At 42.0% G+C, this 22115-nt stretch overlaps 1 protein-coding gene across 2 annotated transcripts; it reads right to left on the reverse strand.

The window, feature by feature from the left end:
- Nucleotides 1-545: 545 nt before the first annotated feature.
- MEIG1 (meiosis/spermiogenesis associated 1) lies at nt 546-21833 on the reverse strand. Of its 2 annotated transcripts, XM_030216463.1 has the most exons (4): nt 21187-21833; nt 9744-9909; nt 8002-8153; nt 779-860 (listed from the first exon to the last, which is right to left on the reverse strand). In XM_030216463.1, the coding sequence occupies exons 2-4, from the start codon at nt 9903-9905 to the stop codon at nt 830-832; spliced, it is 345 nt and encodes a 114-aa protein (XP_030072323.1). In that variant the 5' UTR covers nt 9906-9909; nt 21187-21833; the 3' UTR covers nt 779-829. The 2 variants fall into 2 exon arrangements, with proteins under 2 accessions (XP_030072324.1, XP_030072323.1); XM_030216464.1 differs by lacking the exon at nt 8002-8153 and having other exon boundaries at nt 546-860; nt 21187-21813.
- Nucleotides 21834-22115: the final 282 nt, after the last annotated feature.

Genomic DNA, 22115 nt, shown 5'->3' on the forward strand with positions numbered 1-22115 from the left:
TGCTTCAGTATCTGCAGGAGATGAACGCTATTTGTCCTCTGATCGTTTATTCATCTTGTTCCATGAGCCCCAAAAGGGCCAGCTTGAGCCTAAGGATGCCATTGCACATTGGTGAAAGGTAGCCATCAAGGGTGCCTACATTCATAAGAATAAAAAAGTGTCTCAAGGGCTGTAGGCCCAGTCCAATCGTGCACAGGTAGCGTCTTGGGTGGAGGGCCGAGCAGTGTTGCTTGAGGATAGCTGTAGAGCGGTGATCAGGTTGTCACTCCATTCCTTTGTTAAGCATTACAGACTGGATGTGCTGGCCAGGGCAGTGCACAAAACATGATACCTGGGCATAATTTTTGCATACTTCTGAATTCTACAGAATTGCGGGTTTCTGTGTGACTGAGTGCTTTACTGCAGATGCTGACATCAGCCTCAGAAAACAAAGAAATCTATTTCAGTAAATGGCAATTCAGAGTTCTAGATCAAACTCTTCTGTAGAAAACTAATATACCTTAACACTCCAAAAAGAATAAAACATGTTTTGTTACTGTGGCCTTTATTGTATAATTAACTAAAACTTAAAGAAATGCACATACTAGTCTGAACAAGGTACTTTTCTTCACTGTTTATGAGATTACCTTCCAAAAAATGTTTTCAGTACTTCCAAACAAGGCAACTTAAAAATCTTATTTAATAACTTGTTTTCTAAACATCATAAATAATGTTTCACAACACAAACATGTTTAATAGGCATACACTTTCACTTTATGAACTTCTTTATCTTCACATTCTCGTTGCCTGTCGTAATAATAGAAAGTATTGTTCCGCCTTTGCAGTTTCTTCACAAACCCTGTTTCTGGCCAGCGATCCACCTGCATACAAAAAAAGAAAGGTCCTTTAATTACTAAAGAGGTTGGTCCCCTGGATGAGAATGCAAAAACGTGCCTACTTTACAGGCTAAAGATGTGCCAATGCTAGTGCTGGGCTCCGATTCTATAGTCAGCATCTGTGCACCCAAATGCTCTTATACCCGATAGAGTGCACCCTGCAAAGCATGTAACTTCTGGACACATCCTTGGCCCACCCATGCTCTGCCCATATATGTTCCTCCTTTGCAGTTATGCACTAAAGCGCAACCTTAGAAAACACTGGGTTAACTTCCTCTGACTTGCACATAGATTTACACCAGCTCGACAGCAGGTGAAAATGTATGAGTGTATAATATACAGTATGCATGGTAAATTATTATTATTATTTATTGCATTTGTATCCCACCTTATCCCACCTATTTGCAGGCTCAAAGTGGCTTACATAGTTTTGTTACACACAGTTAATCCCGGATGTCAGGTACAATTATTGTTGTGCAGAGATTAATTAGGGGAAGAAGTAGAGAGAAGAAGGAAGGAATTTAATAGGTATATTAGACTCCACCTCACAGAACAAGTACCAGAGATCTTGCCATTTGCCCATCATTATAAAATGACCCGCACTTAAAAGAGGCATTATATGTATAAAAATGTATTTATAAAATGATCTCAAGTGTGTCCCAAAAAGGTGGTCTTGTACCCCAGTAAACCAACTATCTTATTTTGTAAGGATGTGTAAATCTATGATAACAGAAAAAGGTTATTTGCTGCAATATTGCAGACCCTAGTTGATCGCTGGAAGGCTTTTACCGGAGTGCGATTTGCTGGACTCTGTTTCTCCTGTGATAACTTGTTGGGAGTAGAGAAAGACATGAGAATGTGTAATCCAGCAAAACAGCAATTAGTTTCCCGCCCCGCGGGAGCAGCAATAATCCCTGTTCCCACGGTAAAACAGAAGCCTACCTTTTACCACAGTTTTACTGCTGGATAACTTCCGTAATCCAGTCTCCTCTCTGCCTGCAGTGCCCATGTGCAGGCACGCACACACACAGTCCTTCCCGAACTCCTCCCTGGAGCGGCATGAGTAGTCCCCTCCCCACTCACCATGCATGCCATCACCACAGAAGAGGACTCTGACTGGCCTCTTTTTGTGTTACATTTCACACTACTGCCACCACACTGTTAAACAGCGTGCCACTACAGCACGCCATTTTGTGGGTTATTCAGTGTTGTGGTAGTGGCAGTAGGAGAGAGAGTAGCGGACAGCACAACAATAGAGCAGTCTAGAGGAGAGGACAGAGTCAGGGTCAGCATATGAGCCCAGGAACATGGTACACCATCGGACATTGTGAAGACCATGGTGAGGTGCCCTCCCAGCCCTGCCCCTCAACTGTGAGTGGTCTTAATACAATTTTAATTATTGGCTGATGACTGGCTGCATGCTGCCTTGCCTTGCCTTCCCTGTCTCCAGCCAGCTGACCTCTGTGTCTCAGCCCAAGACACAGACAGCTCATCTGGCTGGAGTGGGGGAAGGCAAGGCAGCATGAAGCCAGGCATCAGCCAATGACGGGAATGCCTCTCACCCTCCCCCTCCTCCTCACACTAGTCTTAACAAATATTCGTCACTGTCTTGGCAAAAGAAACTTTCAAATATGCTCAAAAGCTTCAGTACATTATGCTAGGGGGCTTCTATATTTTTTTTTGGGGGGGGGGAATAATATCTACTTTTTTGGGATACTGATAACTATTCAGATTATATTTAATCTAATTTAAGTGCAGCAAGAATAATCTTTCTCTTTTGTTAATCAGAAAAATCTGGCTTACCTTTCCATGACGCTGGTTGGCTGTGTATTTCAGAATATGCAGTTGAAGGAGGAGGCTTTGTCTCTTACTATTTTCGGTGTGGTAAGGGGTAGGGCTACCTGGAAAACTGGTGTTTCAAACTCTTCCCCTAGAAAGATCCATCTCAAACAAGATGCTTCAGAAATGGCCCTTTCTGGCACCTTTGTAAGTGGGGCAGGGAGGGAGTATAAGGGAGGGGGATGTTTGCGAAAGGGGAGGAGGAAGGGAAGATGGGGGAATTTCTTGGTCCTTGATTTGTATCTTCTATTTTTGCTTTGTAAATGACAGTTCAGAATATTGTTCCTTTTTATACTGTAGTAAAAAGATTTCAATATAAGATCAACTGTTTGAGGCTTCTGTGGATGGAGCTAGAGTTTGCGGGGATGGAGCCAGAGATCGCAGGGACGGGGCAGGGACGAAAACAGAGTCCATGGGACAGGGACATACTTTGTCCCTGCGTCATTCTCTAAATGGGAGTCCAATCAAGGGTTCTGCATTGAGGAATCTTCTATTTGCCCTCAAGGTTTTGGGTCTACTGCAAGGACTCCAGGTAACAGGATGTGGCAGGTACAACAGTATAAGTACTAGATCAGGCCTGCTGCGATACACTTAGTTTGTGTAACTGCTCCTAATCAGAGAACAAGTGATATTCATTGTGAGAAAAAGTCAAGGGAAGGAAAAAAGCGATGAGACTAGAAAAGGATAGAGAAAAGGGGAAAGGAAGAATGAAGAGAAAAAAGAGGTTAGGAAAATTACAGACAGCTCAAAACACCGCCGAACATCTGATCTTTAAAATGTCATGGTATCAAAGTGCCAACCCTCTACTACTAGCTCTTCACTGGCTTCCCGTAAAAGCATGGGTCTACTTTAAACTTATTGTAACAATCTTCTAAGTAATATACGAAATAGTCCAAGACTACTTGAGCTCCCTCGTAAATCTTCCACGGAAGAATGCTCTACAAGATTCTAGACAATTCCTACTGCTACACATCCCCAGCTCCAAGGGCGTCTGTTACAAATCCATCCACTCAGAAGCATTCTCCTACCTGGCCATAAGAATCTGGAACTCTGTACCAAGAGACATAAGGCAGATAGTTGTTAATACCTAAGATTCCGAAAAATGCTCAAAGCTCACTTTACAAAGATCTTCCTCTAGATGTAGGATAATCTACAATCTAACTGCGTCAATTGATAATGTCAGGAACATCTATAATACCTACTCCCTCTCAATAGATCTAAACCTCTGTTAAAGAGTTGACTGCAACTGATTGTTTCACAGTTGCTTGTTAAAAGGAATGTTTTTGATTCTTTGTAAGCCACATAGAACCGAACCATGTTTGGACAATGTGGAATATAAGTATCAATAAGTGAAATGAAATAAGCAATGAAAGAGAAGACAACAATAAGAAAAGTTTGGAAAGTTAACAGGAACTACAAGTTCAAAGGAAAATACAGTCACAGGAGAAGCAGAGAAATGAAATAGGAGAAGAAAAAAGACAGCAAATAGACAAGTAAATACATCACAGGGAACACTATGGTTGGAAACAAATCCAAACAGTCATCAGGGCTTTTTTATTTCTTCAGGGAGTACACAACGATACACAGTACTGGCACCTTTTTACCAATCTGTAATAAATGCACACCAACTGAGGACTGGCAGAAGTGAAAGCAAAGAGCAGTTAAGGGCCTTGGGACCCAAGTTGGTTTCTCAGCATCTGCCAGTCCCACCTCCTCCAACACAGGAAATTTGCATTGGAAGAGGTGGGACTGGCAGACGCTGCGTGTACTCACAGGCTCCAGAGCCCCACATTGCTCTTTACTTTCACTTCTGCCACATGTCTGGGAGGATTGTAGCAACAGTACCAGTAACAATATGGGAAAGGGAATGGGACTTGATATATCGCCTTTCTGTGGTGAGGTGAAGGGAGAAACTGGACAGAACATAAGCACAGCCATACTGGGTCAGACCAATGGTCCATCTAGCCCAGTATCTTGCTTCCAACAATGGCCAATCCAGGTTACACACACCTGGCAGAAACCCAATTGTAGCAACATTCCATGCTACCAATTCGGGGGCAAGCAGCGGCTTCCCCTATGTCCATCTCAATAACAGACTACGGAATTTACCTCCAAGAATTTGTCCGTACCTTTTATAAACCCAGATACGCTAACTGCTGTCACCGTCTGTACCTTTTATAAACCAAGATACGTTAACTGCTGTTACCACATCCTCTGGCAAAGAGTTCCAGAGCTTAACTATTCATTGAGTGAAAAAATATTTCCTCCTATTTATTTTTAAAGTATTTCCACGTAATTTCATTGAGCGTCCGCTGATCTTTGTACTTTTTGAAAGAGTGAAAAATTGATTAACTTTTACCCATTCTACACCAGTCATGATTTTATAGACCTCAATCATATCCCCCCTCAGCCATCTCTTTTCCAAGCTGATGAGCCCTAACCTCTTTAGCCTTTCCTCATATGGGAGGCATTCCATCTTTGAACCTTTTCTAATTCTGCTATATCTTTTTTTGAGATACAGAAAATAGAATTGAATGCAATACTCAAGGTGACGTTGCACCATGGAGCGATACAGAGGCATTATAATATTCTTGCTCTTACTTACTTGGATTTTAGCAAAGCCCTTGACAAGGTTCCACACAGGCGACTGATAAATAAATTGAGTGCCCTCAGTATGGGACCCAGAGTAAATGATTGGGTTTTAAATTGGTTGAATAGAAGGAGACAGAGGGTAGTGGTAAATGGGGCTTTTTCTGTAGAAAAGGATGTTGTCAGTGGAGTACCGCGGGGATCAGTCCTTGGGCCGGCTCTTTTTAACGTCTTTGTGAGCGATATTGTGGAAGGGCTGTCTGGTAAGGTTTGTCTCTTTGTGGATGATACCAAACTCTGCAACAGAGTGGACACCATGGGGGGTGTGAATGACATGAGGAAGGACCTAGTGAAGCTGGAGGAATAGACCGATATTTGACAACTAAGATTTAATTCAAAAAAATGCAGGGTCATGCACTTAGGTTGCAAGAATCCGAGGGAATGGTACAGTATAGGGGGTGAAGTGCTTCAGTGTACAAAGGAAGAGTGGGACTTAGGGGTGATTAACATAGTAAATGACGGCAGATAAAGACCTGTATGGTCCATCTAGTCTGCCCAACAAGATACTTTATATGTATACCCGAGTTTGATTTGTCCTTGCCTTTCTCAGGGCACAGACTATGTCTGATTGTGTCTGATGACCTTAAAGCTTCCAAACAGGTAGAAAAAGCGACAGTCAAAGCCAGAAGGATGCTTGGGTGCATAAAAAGAGGGATGACCAGCAGGAAAAAGGAGGTGATTGTGCCTTTGTATAAGTCTCTGGTGAGACCCCATATAGAGTACTGTGTGCAGTTCTGGAGACCACACCTATGGAAAGATATAAACAGGATGGAGTCGGTCCAGAGGGCAGCTACAAAATTAGTAAGCGATCTTGAACACAAAAAATATAGGGACAGGCTTATGAACCTCAGCATGTATACGCTGGAAGACAGGAGACATGATAGAGATGTTTAAATATCTCAAAGGCATTTATGTACAGGAGGTGAGCCTTTTTCAACTAAGAGAGCTCTGGAACGAGGGGCCATACGATGAAGTTGAGAGGGAATAGGCTTAGGAGTAATCTAAGAAAGTATTGTGGTGGAGGGTGGTGGAGGCGTGGAATGGCCCCCTAGTGGAGGTTGTGGAGTCGAGGACTGTGTCAGAATTTAAAAAGGCGTGGGATAACCATGTGGGATTGCTTAGGAAAAGGAAGAGTTAAGGGTTACAGAGGATAGGCAGATTGGATGGGCCATGTGCCCTTTATCTGCCGTCATATTTCTCTGTTTCTATTTTGCATTCATATCCAATAATTCCTAGCATCCTGTTTGTTTTGTTGGCTGCCGCCACACACTAGGCAGAAGATTTCAGCATACTGTCTACAATGACACCTAGAGCTTTTTCTTGAGTGCTGACTCCTAAGGTGGATCCTAACATCAGGTAACTATGATTCGGATTATTCTTCCCAATGTGCATCACTTTGCATTTGTCCACATTAAATTTCATCTGCCATTGGATGCCCAGTCTTCCAGTTGCCTAAGGTCTTCCTGCAGTTTTTCACAATCTGCATGCGTTTTGACCACTTTGAATAGTTTTATATCATCAGTAAATTTAACCACCTCACTCGTCGTTTATATGTTTCTTATAAAGAACTCATCTCAGAGGGGTGGGGATGTGAATATCATTTTACTATAGAAGAAAAGTAAGCGGATCTTCACTCTTAATACTAGAGAACCGTTTGGTTTGAATCATGACATTGATTGGCTTTGAATATCTTAAAAGGGAGATTTTTTGATGTTTGAGTTGTTTGATTGGTTCCCTTAATGTGGGTGACATCATTATGTTGTAGAGCGGGTAGTTCACAAAAGAGACACAGTTTGGTGTTTTCCTTGGTACCATTCTGAAGATTTTTTGAGGCGGTATCGTCCCCTTTTTAGAGTAGGTAAACTCCTTGGTTTGGAGATTCTTTATTGATGTTCATGCCGAAATGCCTCTAAGGCTATTTAGTCTGATTACATCTGCTTATTTGTGGGTGTCGAGTGGTGTCTACATGAGCGAGCGGCAGCTGCATGTATAAGCTAAGTGCATTTTTAGACTGTACTGTTTTGAGAGTGAAAGATAAGGTTTAGATATTTACTAGCTTTTAGGATTATAATTGAAAGTATATACAATAATTATTTTTTTAATAATTTAAGATTTTTTTATCAGGAGAACACACTTTTTGAAGAGTAGATGATTAAGCATATTGAGACCCGGAGGTTGAAGAGCTTGAAATGGGATGGCCCATAAGAGGCCCCATAATCTGATAATGGGTCCAAATTAATGATATGATACTCTACCTGTGTGCTTTATAAGAAACATATAAAGTATTGTGTAATTTAGAGTCTGGGGAGGGTGCATGCTAATATCCTGATTTTTTTCTTGTTGTATATGTTTGTGGGCATAGCCCATTTTCCTCCTTTTTTGTATTACCTTTGAGAAAATGTAAAGCAACACCTATAAACAAAATACTTGTCCTCCACATAGAGAGTCACAGATAAATATTAACTACTTAAAGAAACTGGAATAACAAGGCTTTCTATCAGTAATCATGCACCTGCGCAGGAAAGAGTCCTTGCTGTGAGGAAAGAACAAGCCACATAACTGTATGCGTTTAAAAAGGAACAGAACACAGACAACAGTAGTGCTTTGAAATAGCTGAAATAAATCAGAACAGACTCACCAAATGCAGGATGACTTCCGAAGGAGACATCGATGGTCTGGGTGGGGAGGGGCAGTAGGGATCTCAGAGACTTCTGAGATATATCTCAGCTCCATAGAACAGCTGCCTTTTTTCAAACAGGTATTTATGACAAAGGTGGCACCCCCACTCAACTGAAACCGAGATATTAAACTAAGTCAGGAGAACAAGCCCAGGAGGATACCCCCAACTCAACTGAAGAACAGCTGAGAAGCTGGTTCAGGAGAACAAACCAAATAGGCACTCCCACCCAACTGAGACTCAGCATAAAACTGGCTCAGGAGCATAAAACCCCAAAAGGGTATATAAGACTCAACTGAAACTAGTTAGAAACAAGGTCAGGAGCAGGGCTGTTAGCCCATCATCCATCTGCTTGGGACACTGAGAAATACTGAATAGTCTATGAAGAACGATATCCTTAAGGAGCAAATAATTGAGAATGGTTTACATTCTCTGTCTCTATCCGCTGGTAAATGGATACAACCCATTGGTCTGGACTGGACTAGACTGATAGGATGCTATGGAAATAATAAATGTATCATTTTGTATATCTATAACTATCTATCTATATATATATCTTTGTCTTAGATCTAAAGTACTGGTAAATAATAAGTTATACTTATCAGTTCTTTAGATCCAGAACATAAGACATAAGCATCGCCACACTGGGACAGACCAAAGGTCCATCTAGCTCAGCACCCTGTCTCCGACAGTGGCCCATCCAGGTCATAATCACCCGACAAGATTCACGGAGCAAAGCATTTTGTACTGCTTATCCCAGAAATAGTGGATTTTTCCCTACATCCATTTAATAACATTCTATGGCCTTTTCCTTCAGGAAGCCGTCCAAACCTTTCTTAACCTCTGCTAAGCTAACTGCGTTAACCACATTCTCCGGCAATGAATTCCAGAGTCGAATTACGCGCTGAGTAAAGAATTTCTCTTACTTGTTTTAAACTTACTGCACTCCAGCTTCATCGCATGCCCCCTTGTCCTAGTATTTTTGGAAAGCGTAAACAAACGCTCCACAACCCATATGTTATCATCCTCACTTTAATATTCCCTTATCTCTTGTTTGTCCTGTTTGTCTACCCTAATTAGATTGTAAGCTCTGTCGAGCAGGGACTGTCTCTTCATGTTCAAGTGTACAGCGCTGCATACGTCTAGTAGCGCTATATAAATGATAAGTAGTAGTACCTGTTCCACTCCACTCATTATTTTATGTACCTCTATCATATCACCCATCAGCCGCCTTTTCTCCAAGCTGAAGAGCCTCAACCGCTTTAGCCTTTCCTCATAAGAAAGTCGTCCCATCCCCTTAATCATGTTTGTCGCCCTTCTCTGCACCTTTTCTAACAAAAAAAATATAAAGCCTGATATCAATAGGAGTCAGAGCTGGAGTTGTAGTCAAAGGTTTGGTGTAACAACTTTACACTGCTGCTGAGGAGCTTTATCACTCTGTGTGTGTTTTTCCCATCCATACAATATCTTGTTAGTGCAAAGCAGTCCCTGGTTAGGGATGGTCACAATCTGAAACTTAAAATGTCTAAGACTGAGCTTTTTTCTTTCCCCCTAAATTCTAGTATGAAAGTGACATAATGCAATAGAGAAGAACAATATTCATTGAGGACATTTGATTTCATATGTTGATCACATTCTAAATCCAAAATGTATTAAGAATACTATTTACTCTTATAAAAATAAATATTGCACAGATATTTTACCATTTCCACATGCTTCACTTGTTTATATTCAATTTCATCCCTATATCCAGCCTGCTGAAATCTGTACAGGTTCTCTATCTCATCAGACCATTTTTTTGCACGACTTATAGATTTTGGTTTGACATCAGGGGCAGCCATAGCTCCAGCAACTTCATCAGACATGTTTCTGGAGGAAAATAAGAGAGAAAGCTTGCAAATAACAAGACAATATATTTCATAAAATTAAAGCTATTATCAAACATAAGGCATTGATAACGCTCAAAACTTGATTTATCTAACAAGATTTGACAAGTTTCTTCCAGGAAGTGCAGGCAGATGAAACAGCTTGTTGTAAATACTTCAATAGTCCATGAAAGTTGAAAATGCTTCTGACTAAACCATATCTCTATCTGCTGCTGATGCTTCAGAAAAAGTTGTATAAAAATACTGTCTTAGAAGCCCAGACAAACATCTATACCTCATGTAAACTCTTAACCTCTGCAGCTGCATCTTTTAATTTTTTTTTACCATTTTCATCATTTTATCATAGTCTCCATTTTGAAAGTTAAATGCTGGCATGGTAGATTTCCTTGTTGTCTTTGCTTCAGTTCTTAACTCAGATTTGGTCATGTTACAATCATTATTGCCAAGTGGCCCCCAACATTGTTACTTTTCACACCAAACCATGTGTTCCACTAAGGACAAGTCCTAAAATAGCTCCCCCTCTTGTCATTTCCTGAACCAGCTTGTTCCATGAAGCTGTCTTATTTCATCTAGGAACTTCATTTCCCTTGCATGTCTTGACATGTATCCAGTTAATACTGGGTTAATTGAAATCACATTATTATTTTGTTACCTAATTTCTGTTAACATTTTAACATCTGTTGAACATTCTGGCTATGGGGATGATACTATAAGCCCACCACTGTTCTCTTCCTTTTCATATTTATATATGGAATGTCTATCTACATGAATTCCATTTTGTTTCCTACAGAACTTTTATTCTGTTTGACCCAATGCCTTCTTTAACACACAATGCCACCCCTACACCAATTGATCCACCCTGTCATTGTGATATAATTTTTATCCAGGTATCACAGTGTCCCATTGGTTATCCTCTTTCCACCAGGTCTCTAAGATACCTATTACATTTTCCTCTTCATAAAGAAATATCTATGTTAGAATTCTGTTGTTTTGATTGTCAAGTATAGTGTATGTAAACCTGTACTCCACCTAGAATTATCCTTAGAGTGGAATATAAATAATTTTAAATAAATAAAATAATTAAATTCAAACCCCTGATCATAAAACTCCACATTTCATAGCAGTTCTCTATTTAACTCTGCAGGGCTTAGAGAGTAGCAAGGGGTGTGATATCCAAAAACAACTCTTAAACTTACAGTGAAAATAACATTTATAAAATTACTTTCTCCTTCTGAGGGGCTCATAACTGTTTAATCTTCATGTCTCTATTACTTTGGGTGTGTAATCTGATAAGAAAACTTGAAAGGCACTTAGAAAAGGTTGAAAGTATAACCTTACCAAAATCAAGTATCCACATAGAAAGGGCATATTTGAAGTGTTCATTCATGTCGTTCTGGCATGGAGGTATTATAATTTGTGCAATCTGAACCAGGACTAAGGCTTGTTTAACAAAACAAAGTACATTGCCCAAAAGCAATACACTTTTATTGTACTGTTATAAAATCACCAAAGATGAAAGAAAATGAGCAATAGGTACCAGAAAGCCAGCATGAAGGTTCATTACAAATCTGGAATTCTGTTGATTTTTCTATCTCTGTCTCTGCGACTCCTTTAGCTGTTCCCGTTGAAGACACTGGAATACCTTCTCTTTGGTTAGCAACATCTTATGTCTAAGCTTTCCACCTCTTCCTGTTTACTAGATAGTTGCCCATCATATCTTATGAAAGCTCCACCACCAATAATTACTACTACTACTTAACATTTCTAAAGCGCTACTAGGGTTACGCAGCGCTGTACAGTTTAACATAGAAGGACAGTCCCTGCTCAAGGAGCTTACAATCTAAAGGACAAATATACAGTCAGTCAAATTGGGGCAGTCTAGATTTCCTGAATAGGTAAAAAGGTTAGGTGCCGAAGGCAACATTGAAGAGGTGGACTTTGAGCAAGGATTTGAAGATGGGTAGGGAGGGGGCTTGGGGTAAGGGCTCAGGAAGTTTATTCCAAGCATAGGTGAGGCGAGGCAGAAAGGGGGGAGCCTGGAGTTGGCGGTTGGCTCACATCTTTTGTAAATTCTTTATTACAACAAGGTCTCTATCCTGTTGTAGGGGGAATTATTCTTACCCTTATTCTCAAAAAGTTTAATTTAGATCCTCCACTTCCAGTTAATTTTAGACTTGTGGCCAGCATTCCACTTTTAGCTAAACTTCCAGGGTCTATTGTGGCTGTTGAAGTTCACTACAATTCAGATTCCCATCATTCCATAGAACAGAGTTAGCCTTGCTTGCTCTCGTTTCAGATGCCAGGTCTTTTCTGACTACAGGTATAGCACTCATTTTACTTCAATTTGATCCCACTGCTGCATTTCATATAGTGGACTATGACATTCTTATTTTTAAGCTGAATTCTATTGGCATATCCAACAATGTCTTGCAAAGGTTTAAAGAATTCTTGTTTAATTTATTTATTTATTTATAGTATTTGTACCCCACATTTTCCCACCTTTTTGCAGGCTCAATGTGGCTTACAAAGTATGGAAATGAAAACGTCGTTACTTGATTTGAAGACAAAGACAATCAATCATAGGCTAAGGTGAAAGAGGAATTCAGATGGAAAGGTGTTAGGTAAGGTCGTGTGAGAGGTGTCTTAGGTGTACTTGGGTACTTTAAGGAATGATTTGTTTCATTGAGGGTGACTTTTATAGGCTCTGTTGAAGAGATGTGTATTACAGTGTTAAAATTAAAGAGGTGCTTTCAGAATCTTGCATTTTGTTTAATGTCTATATTAGGGCTGTCCATTTAACACATTTTTAACGCGATTAATGTGTAAAAATGTTAATTTCGCGTTAATAATTTTAACACGTTAATCGCATTACATTCCCTGCTTCTTGCCCCACTACCTGTGTCTCTCTCTGTCTTCTTCTTTCAGCTTTCTCCTGCTTCTGCTGTGCCACTGCCCTGACTCCTCCCACACTCCTCGCCACCGCCCCGCCTCCTCACACAGACACCCGAGTCTGGTATCTCCCTCTTCCTCCCCCTCCCTGCTTTCCTTTACTGTCTGAAGAACCTAAGAGGTGTGCAGAACTAGACACACACTGCTTCTTTCGAGCTGGAAGTCCTCCCTCTGTAGCTCCCGCCTCTTCTGACAGAACTTCCTGTTTCCTGTCGGCAGGATGCTACTCGCTATAGAGGGAGGGCTCCCGACTTGAGACAAGCGACAGTAAAGGCAAGCAGGGAGAGTTGGGGAGAGTCAGATGACTGCGTACAGATGGAGAAGAGAGGCAGAGAAAGATGTTGGGGCCCGTGGGAGAAAATTGAGAGACTGGGGGGTGGCTGGTCGGAGGAAGGAGATTGTGAGATGCCAGAATTAAGGCAAAGGGGAGGGGAGATACAGCCAGGCAAAGATGCCAGGATCTTAAAAAACAAACAAGGGAGATTGTGCCCATGCAGGGGAGAGAATAGGAGGGTAAGGGAAAGGAGAAGGAGAAGGGAAGAGATGGTGCCATTGGAGGGGCAGGAAGTGAAGAAGAGAGAAAAGAAATAATGAATGGATAGGAGGCCCTGGAAACAGAGTTCAGAGCACAGTCAGAGGAAAGCAGAACCAGAAGCTGGAAACAAGTGCGTAGAAAAATAAAATCACTAGACAGCAATGGTAAGAAAAATTATTTTATTTTCAGTTTAGTAATTGAAGTATGTCAGTTTTAAGAATTTACTTCTGCAGTGTATATTTTTCACTGTATAGAAGGAAATGTGAGGGGGACCCCTCATGTGCTTAATTGTGCAATTAAAATTTGTAATCACGATTAATTGTGCAATTGAAACTTTTAATCGATGAACAGTCCTAGTCTATATATCACAGATGGATTTTGCCTTTTCATCTCTACATGCAAAATATTATTCTTGCACAGACGATATGTTATTGTTGATTGCTGTTATGAAAGATGAGGTATCCAGGGCCGGTGGAACGCGATAAGCAGGGTATGAGTGGCAGGGGGGGCGCCAACATTCGAGGGGTGCCAGAAACTGCCATGCTTACTCATGCGCTACGCTCCATTGCCACCGCACACTACAGCCCTCCTAAGATCTACCTTGATCCTTGAAGGCTGCCCTGGTGGTGTGGTGGCCCCTGCGGCTACGGGGGGTAGGAAAGAATCCCACTCTTTCCTGCCCTCTGCCACTACTTTGTCTCTACTTTTTGATCTCCTGTGTCGCGGATGGCCCCGCCATATTTAAAAAATGGATGCTAAGGCTTCTAGTGGCATTCTCGCGAGACTGTAACCGAAGTCTCGGCAGACATTTTGGGAAAATACGGTACCACATGCAGCACAGAAGAGCAAAGTGGAGAGTGCCAGAGACGGAGTGGGCAGAAGAGGGATGGCCACAAAGGCCACTACACCATCAGGGCGGGTGTCAAGGTAGGACTGTAGTATGCGGGAGGGGGATGGCAGCATTACTGCAGCAGTTGGGGGGGGGGGGGGACAGGTTTTGGTACAGTATAAGTCATCAAAAGGACAAAATATAAGAAACCCAATGGACTAAATTAGGGACTTCCATAAGTACATAAATATTGCCACACTGGGACAGACCAAAGGTCCATCAAGTCCAGCATCCTGTTTCCAACAGTGGTCAATCCAGGTCACAAATACCTGGCAAGATCCCAAACAAGTTCAATACATTTTATGCTGCTTATCCTAGAAATAGCAGTGGATTTTCCCCAAGTCAATTTAATAATGGTCTATGGACTTTTCCTTTAGGAAGCCGTCCAGATCTTTTTTAAACCCCACTAAGCTAACTGCATTTACCACATTCTCTGGCAATGAATTCCAGAGTTTAATTACATATTAAGTGAAGAAATATTTTCTCCGATTTAACAAACGATTTACACCTACCCGTTCCACTCCACTCATTATTTTATAGACCTCTATCATATCTCCCCTCAGCCGTCTTTACTCCAAGCTGAAGAGCCCCAGACGCTTCAGCCTTTCCTCATAGGGAAGTCGTCCCATCTCCTTTATCATTTTCGTTGCCCTTCTCTGTACCTTTTCTAATTCCACTATATCTTTTTTGAGATGCAGTGACCAGAATTGCACACAATATTCGAGGTGCAGTTGCATCATGGAGCGATACAAAGGCATTATAATGTCCTCATATTTTTTCAATTCCTTTCCTAATAACTCCTAACATTCTATTTGCTTTCTTAGCCACTGCCGCATACTGAACAGTGGTTTTCAACGTATCGTCAACGATGAAGCCTAGATCCCTTTCCTGGTTGATGACTCCTAATGTGGAACCGTGCATTATGTAACTATAGTTCGGGTTCCTCTTTCCCATATGCATCACTTTACACTTGTTCACATTAAACGTCATCTGCCATTTAGATGCCCAGTCTCCCAGTCTCATAAGGTCCTCTTGTAATTTTTTTTTGTTACATTTGTACCCTGCGCTTTCCCACTCATGGCAGGCTCAATGCGGCTTACATGGGGCAATGGAGGGTTAAGTGCCTTGCCCAGAGTCACAAGGAGCTGCCTGTGCCTGAAGTGGGAATCCTCTCGCGATTTAAAAACTTTGAATAACTTTGTGTTTTCAGCAAATTTAACTACCTCACTAGTTAACCCCATCTCTAGATAATTTATAAATATGCTAAAAAATAGCGGTCCCAGCACAGACCCCTGGGGAACCCCACTGTCTACCCTTCTCCATTGAGAATATTGACCATTTAACCCTACTCTCTGTTTTCTATCCTTTAACCAGTTTTTAATCCACAATAGGATACTACCTCCTATCCCATGACTCTCCAATTCTGGAGTCTTTCATGAGGTACTTTGTCAAACGCCTTTTGAAAATTCAGATACACAATATCAATCGGCTCGCCTTCATCCACATGTTTGTTCACCCCTTCAAAGAAATGTAATAGATTGGTGAGGCAAGATTTCCCTTCACTAAATCCATGTTGGCTTTGCCCATTTAGTTATGGTAAAACAAATGAGAGATCTGCATTAAATAAAATAATTTTATTATGTTGACTTATGAAAACCACTTGTCCCTGAAACATGCTCAAAACAGAATAATCCATTTGTACAAAAGAGATGAGGTGAAGATGTGATTCCATGTGCCCCAATGGAAGCAGAGTTTAATTTTATTTCCAGTCTTTATAACACCAGGCTTCCCAAGGCAGATTACAACAACAGTTAAGATGAACCCATCAGTAAACAGGATATCCTCACTGAAATTTGGCCATGTATTACTGTATTGTGTAGAAAAAGGAGCACAAAATACAGCCTTTATTAGTGCTGTTTCCACCAGCTACAATAATTTTTAAGCAGTTTTAGTGATATTCAATGTTATTTCATGATATTTATATCTACTTTTGGAACCTTTCAAATAAATTAAAAAGCTGTCGACTATAAAAAAACAAAAACAAACTTTTGTTATTCACCTTTTAAGGCACTGAGCTGAATAAGGGTGCAGGGTGGGAGAAGGGAGAAGGGAGGAGGGAGAAGAGAGAAAGGAGATGTGAAATCACAGAGCAAGTGTTTATTTCAGTAGGATTTAGCACAGTAGAGCCCCGGATTATTCGTATTCGAATTTAAATCACTATTTGGCTGAATACGAATAATGTATTTGGGGCACTATTTGGGATCAAATTGAATATGAATATTCTGTATAGCCCTAAATATAACAACATAATTTCTAGCGCACACAATAAATCTTAGCTTCTTTTATTAGCACAACTATTACATTATTAATTGGACATTAATATTTATACAGAAAATATTAAGAAGCTTTAGATTGGGGGTCTTCATTAATTTTTAAGCTGTGGCCACTTTGGATTCTAATGAGTTGAAGGAGAGTCACCAAATATCTTCTGATGCGGTGCCACAACACTGCTAATGACATTCATCCCCACCAGCCCACCTTCAAACTTCATTGGGGGGTATCCTCAAGGTTATGAGCATTTCCAAATGCATTCTCTGTTGTTTATTGAGAAATGCCTTGACTTTCAAGCATGTGGACCTTCCCCTTTCTGTCCTGAGCCTGGGTAGAAAGGGAGAGAAGCAGGAAAAAAAAACCAAACAGAAAGACAATGGGGGCCGCCATTAGCCCCCGCGTCTTCCACTGAAAAACACTGCATAAGGCAGTAGTTTTCACATTATTTTTGTTCTTCTGGCATTGCATTGATAACATATAACAAAGTTAACAATAATATAACCTGTGAATGATGACTTTCAGAGGAAAAAAAATCTAAATTCAAATGATGTACCTTTATCTTTCGGACCCTGAATGGCACAGCTCCAGACTACATGGTTCCATTAATAAACTTATCTCAAAGAAACGCTAAATATGAGGCAAGAAACTCTCAGACTGCACCTCCCAAATTGCAAAAAAGTGATTTACAAAACTGTCCACTCTGCAGACTTCACTTAACAAGGAACCAAATGGTGGAACTCCTTCCCACCCAAAATAAGAAATATACAGGAATATACTAGATTCTGCAAAATCCTCAAATCGTTCCTATTCAAAACAAAACCCTCACAAAGAACAACCATATCTCAAACAATTAATTATTACCTGAATTGGTTATTACTCTATTTACCATTACCTTTCTCTTTGCTTCATGTACAATGTCTCATTCATAATAGATTTTCTAAATGTTAAACATCCATAACTATCCCAGTATGTTTATGATACTGTATTGTAAAATTGGATTCTTACAACAAATTACTTTATTATGCATTATTGTTTGATATGTATCCTATAATGTTTATTGTAAGCCACATTGAACTCAAACTTGTTTGGGATAATGTGGGATATAAATGTCACAATCGATAAATAAATATAAAGAACTGCTTTTAATAAAATTTGATTTTTGTGACATCAAGGTTTTGTGCAATGCCTTTCATTTGGGACTAGATGTATTTTAGTCTTATATTTTTACAGCTATGAGCACATAAGTGTTGCCATACTGGGCCAGACCAAGCCCAACATCCTGTTTCCAACAGTGGCCAATCCAGGTAACAAGTACCTGGCAAGATCCCAAAACACTACAATACATTTTATGCTGCTTATCCTAATAAGTAGTGGATTTTCCCCAAGTCCATCTTAATAATGGTTTATGGACTTCTTTTAGGAAGTGATCCAAACCTTTTTTTAAACCCACTAAGCTAACTGCTTTTACTGCATTCTCTGGCAACGAATTCCAGAGTTTATTTATACATTAAGTGAAGAAATATTTTCTCCAATTTGTTTTAAATTTACTACTTTGTAGCTTCATTGCATACCCCCTAGTCCTATTATATATTTTAGTATATATTATTCTGTTGGTCCACCAGAATGCTAAAGTTATTGCCACCTACAAGAATTAAATATTAAGTAAAGACTTCTGTTTAACTGTAAATAAAAATAATAATGCCTCATGTTTGATAGTTTAATAATTGCAACAAAGACTCCTTTACCTGTAGATTAAGGCTCAGGTGCTTGGGCAACCTATAGCCCTCAGTTGTTAAGACTGTATGGTTCACTTTTACCCTTATGGTTCATAGCAAGGTGATACCTTTGTACTAGACTACAGTTATAGAGATGTGGCTAGTTTTCAATGGCTCTGCCACTTTTGGCAGGTCAGTGTAGAATCGGCTAAGGAGGAAGGTGTGGCAACACAAAATTAATTACGTTACCTTACAATGATGTTAGTGCAAAATGCAGCCAGTAATTTAGCTGTATAATTAGGCAGCATCGTTCAGAGATGCTGTGAGAAAGGTGTAAATATATTGCTTTTTCATTTAACATAATTGCAAAAATAACTTATGCCCTGGTAGAAAGGAACTCTTTAGAGATGGAAGTATAACTATACTTCTGTAGGCCCTAACAGAAATCACAATATTATAGCTTTCTAAAATCATTAACAAAAGGATCTCTGTTAGTTTAAAGCAATGTGTGCAAAGTGATAAAAGTGCTGAGAGAGAGAGAGAGAGAGAGAGAGAGAGAGAGAGAGAGAAGAAAGGTAGGTAAGAAACCCAAAGAGCTGAAATAACAATGTATCTAAGCATGAGACCATGAAGCTGTAAAACTATGGACAAAGGGGGAGGTGAAACGTGCCATAGGCTAAACTATGTAAAGCTCTCACATAAAGATTTGAAAATAAAAAAATGCAAACCAAGCAGAACTAACAACTGCTTGGGTGATGGAAACTTTTCAGAGGACTGTCATATGATAATTAGCAGTGATGTATTGGGGGTTTGTAAATGTGATCAATATCCAATGAGAAACTTAGGGGCAGATACTTAATGTAATCAGAAAGAAAGGGTATATAACCTGTAAACATTAAGGAAGGGTGTGCCTGTTGCTTCTAGAGGCACCCATCTTTGCAAGGGTGTATTTTGAAATAAATTAATTAAGACTTGTTTCACCAAATCTGGTTTCATAAGTTCTCAGGTTCTCTGGGGGCTATTTATAACAGATGCCAAGTTACCCAGTTCCAGACTAGAGATCTGGGGACTGCCCCTTAATGGTGCATTATGGGATTTGCAGGATCAGGCACTGTAAAGGGCTGACCCAAAATCTGCAGCCTTGGGAGTGGGTAATTTGCATTGAGCTCTCAAGAGTTAGTCCGTCTATGCAAGTGGCCTAATGCAACCCCCCCCCCCCCTTAAATGTGCATTATGGGATTTGCAGGATCAGGCACTATAAAGGGCTGCAAGCTGAAACCAGAACTATCCCAGAATCTGCAGCCTTGGAAGTGGGTAACTTGCATTGAGCTCTCAAGAGTTGGTCGTCTATGCAAGTGGCCTCATGGTGCATTATGGGATTTGCAGGATCAGGCACTGTAAAGGTCTGCCCCAGAATCTGCAGCCTTGGAAGTGGGTAACTTGCATTGAGCTCTCAAGAGTTGGTCATCTATGCAAGTGGCCTCATGGTGCATTATGGGATTTGCAGGATCAGGCACTGTAAAGGTCTGCCCCAGAATCTGCAGCCTTGGAAGTGGGTAACTTGCATTGAGCTCTCAAGAGTTGGTCGTCTATGCAAGTGGCCTCATGGTGCATTATGGGATTTGCAGGATCAGGCACTGTAAAGGTCTGCCCCAGAATCTGCAGCCTTGGAAGTGGGTAACTTGCATTGAGCTCTCAAGAGTTGGTCGTCTATGCAAGTGGCCTCATGGTGCATTACGGGATTTGCAGGATCAGGCACTGTAAAGGTCTGCCCCAGAATCTGCAGCCTTGGAAGTGGGCAACTTGCATTGAGCTCTCAAGAGTTGGTCGTCTATGCAAGTGGCCTCATGGTGCATTATGGGATTTGCAGGATCAGGCACTGTAAAGGTCTGCCCCAGAATCTGCAGCCTTGGAAGTGGGTAACTTGCATTGAGCTCTCAAGAGTTGGTCGTCTATGCAAGTGGCCTCATGGTGCATTACGGGATTTGCAGGATCAGGCACTGTAAAGGTCTGCCCCAGAATCTGCAGCCTTGGAAGTGGGCAACTTGCATTGAGCTCTCAAGAGTTGGTCGTCTATGCAAGTGGCCTCATGGTGCATTATGGGATTTGCAGGATCAGGCACTGTAAAGGTCTGCCCCAGAATCTGCAGCCTTGGAAGTGGGTAACTTGCATTGAGCTCTCAAGAGTTGGTCGTCTATGCAAGTGGCCTCATGGTGCATTACGGGATTTGCAGGATCAGGCACTGTAAAGGTCTGCCCCAGAATCTGCAGCCTTGGAAGTGGGCAACTTGCATTGAGCTCTCAAGAGTTGGTCGTCTATGCAAGTGGCCTCATGGTGCATTATGGGATTTGCAGGATCAGGCACTGTAAAGGTCTGCCCCAGAATCTGCAGCCTTGGAAGTGGGCAACTTGCATTGAGCTCTCAAGAGTTGGTCGTCTATGCAAGTGGCCTCATGGTGCATTATGGGATTTGCAGGATCAGGCACTGTAAAGGTCTGCCCCAGAATCTGCAGCCTTGGAAGTGGGCAACTTGCATTGAGCTCTCAAGAGTTGGTCGTCTATGCAAGTGGCCTCATGGTGCATTATGGGATTTGCAGGATCAGGCACTGTAAAGGTCTGCCCCAGAATCTGCAGCCTTGGAAGTGGGCAACTTGCATTGAGCTCTCAAGAGTTGGTCGTCTATGCAAGTGGCCTCATGGTGCATTATGGGATTTGCAGGATCAGGCACTGTAAAGGTCTGCCCCAGAATCTGCAGCCTTGGAAGTGGGCAAGGCCTTTACGTCAGAATATGCAAATGCAGAGCCCTGTCTCCTCCCCCCGCCCCGCCCTCTCTCTCTCTCACCTGCGGTTGGCCTTGGGCGCCTCCTTGCTGCTGGCATCGGCCTCACTCCCTCTGCTGGACGTGGACTGGCGGCGGCTCTGCACAGCCTTGAGCTCCGAGCCTCGGCGGCCGCTTTTGCCGGGACCGGGAGCCGAGCTGTGCCCGGTCCGCCGCGCGTCTCGCTGAGGATCCAGGTAGGGGGGCTCCTCGTCACTCCGTCCCCGGCGGTTCCGCTCGCTCCCCCCCCCTCCCCCGGCTACTCTCTATCGCTTCGGCAGGTGCAGGAGAGACGCTGCCTCTTCCTCACTCTGTCATAATAACTCCCGGTCACCGGAGCCTCCTCCTCCTCCTCACTGCCCCTCCCTGCCGGCTGCGGTCCCCGGCTCGGGCTCCAACCGCCGCGGCCCCCGGCAGCTCGCGAGCTACATCCCGCTGCCTAGCAACCGCCTCTCGGGCTGCACGCGCCAGCCCGTTACTTAGCAACGCTGTACACAACCCGATCGACGACGCCCCTCCCAACTACTTGCTGATTGGCTAAACTCGGCACTGGACTGATTATAATAATTGTGGCATGCAAATGTATTTATCTGCTAACACAATTAAAATATTTGAATAGCTAACCCCTCCCCCCCCTATAGATCAAACCTATCTATAGAAATGGTCGGATACTCTTTCATGCGACCCTCAAACGAGCTCATTTTACCCAAAGTGACCGTGTTGGGAACCAGCAGGCAAGGAGCTTTTATTAAACCTCCTCTGCCTTTCATTTCCGGACGGTCTTCCAGGCCCCGCCCACTCGTCGGCCTGCGCATGCGTCACAGTGACGTTGTGCCTAGCCGAGCCCTTAGCGTCAGCCCCCAATTTGATGCGTTCTGATTGGACTGACGTCACGGCACAATTCTTTCTTGGGACGTTACGCGTTAGAGAAGTTGAGAGCAGTGCACTGACTG

This window comes from Microcaecilia unicolor, chromosome 10 (assembly GCF_901765095.1).
Source record: "Microcaecilia unicolor chromosome 10, aMicUni1.1, whole genome shotgun sequence".
NCBI classification, from domain to species: domain Eukaryota; kingdom Metazoa; phylum Chordata; class Amphibia; order Gymnophiona; family Siphonopidae; genus Microcaecilia; species Microcaecilia unicolor.

Excerpts from the sequence above, each read along its gene's own strand:
- MEIG1 (XM_030216463.1), bottom strand. The coding sequence starts at position 9,905 with ATGTCTGATGAAGTTGCTGGAGCTATGGCTGCCCCTGATGTCAAACCA. Across the intron at positions 8,154-9,743 it reads AAGTGAAGCATGTGGAAATG|TTGAGTGGGGGTGCCACCTT; the intron begins GTAAAATATCTG and ends TCTCGGTTTCAG. Across the intron at positions 861-8,001 it reads CGGAAGTCATCCTGCATTTG|GTGGATCGCTGGCCAGAAAC; the intron begins GTGAGTCTGTTC and ends TTTTGTATGCAG.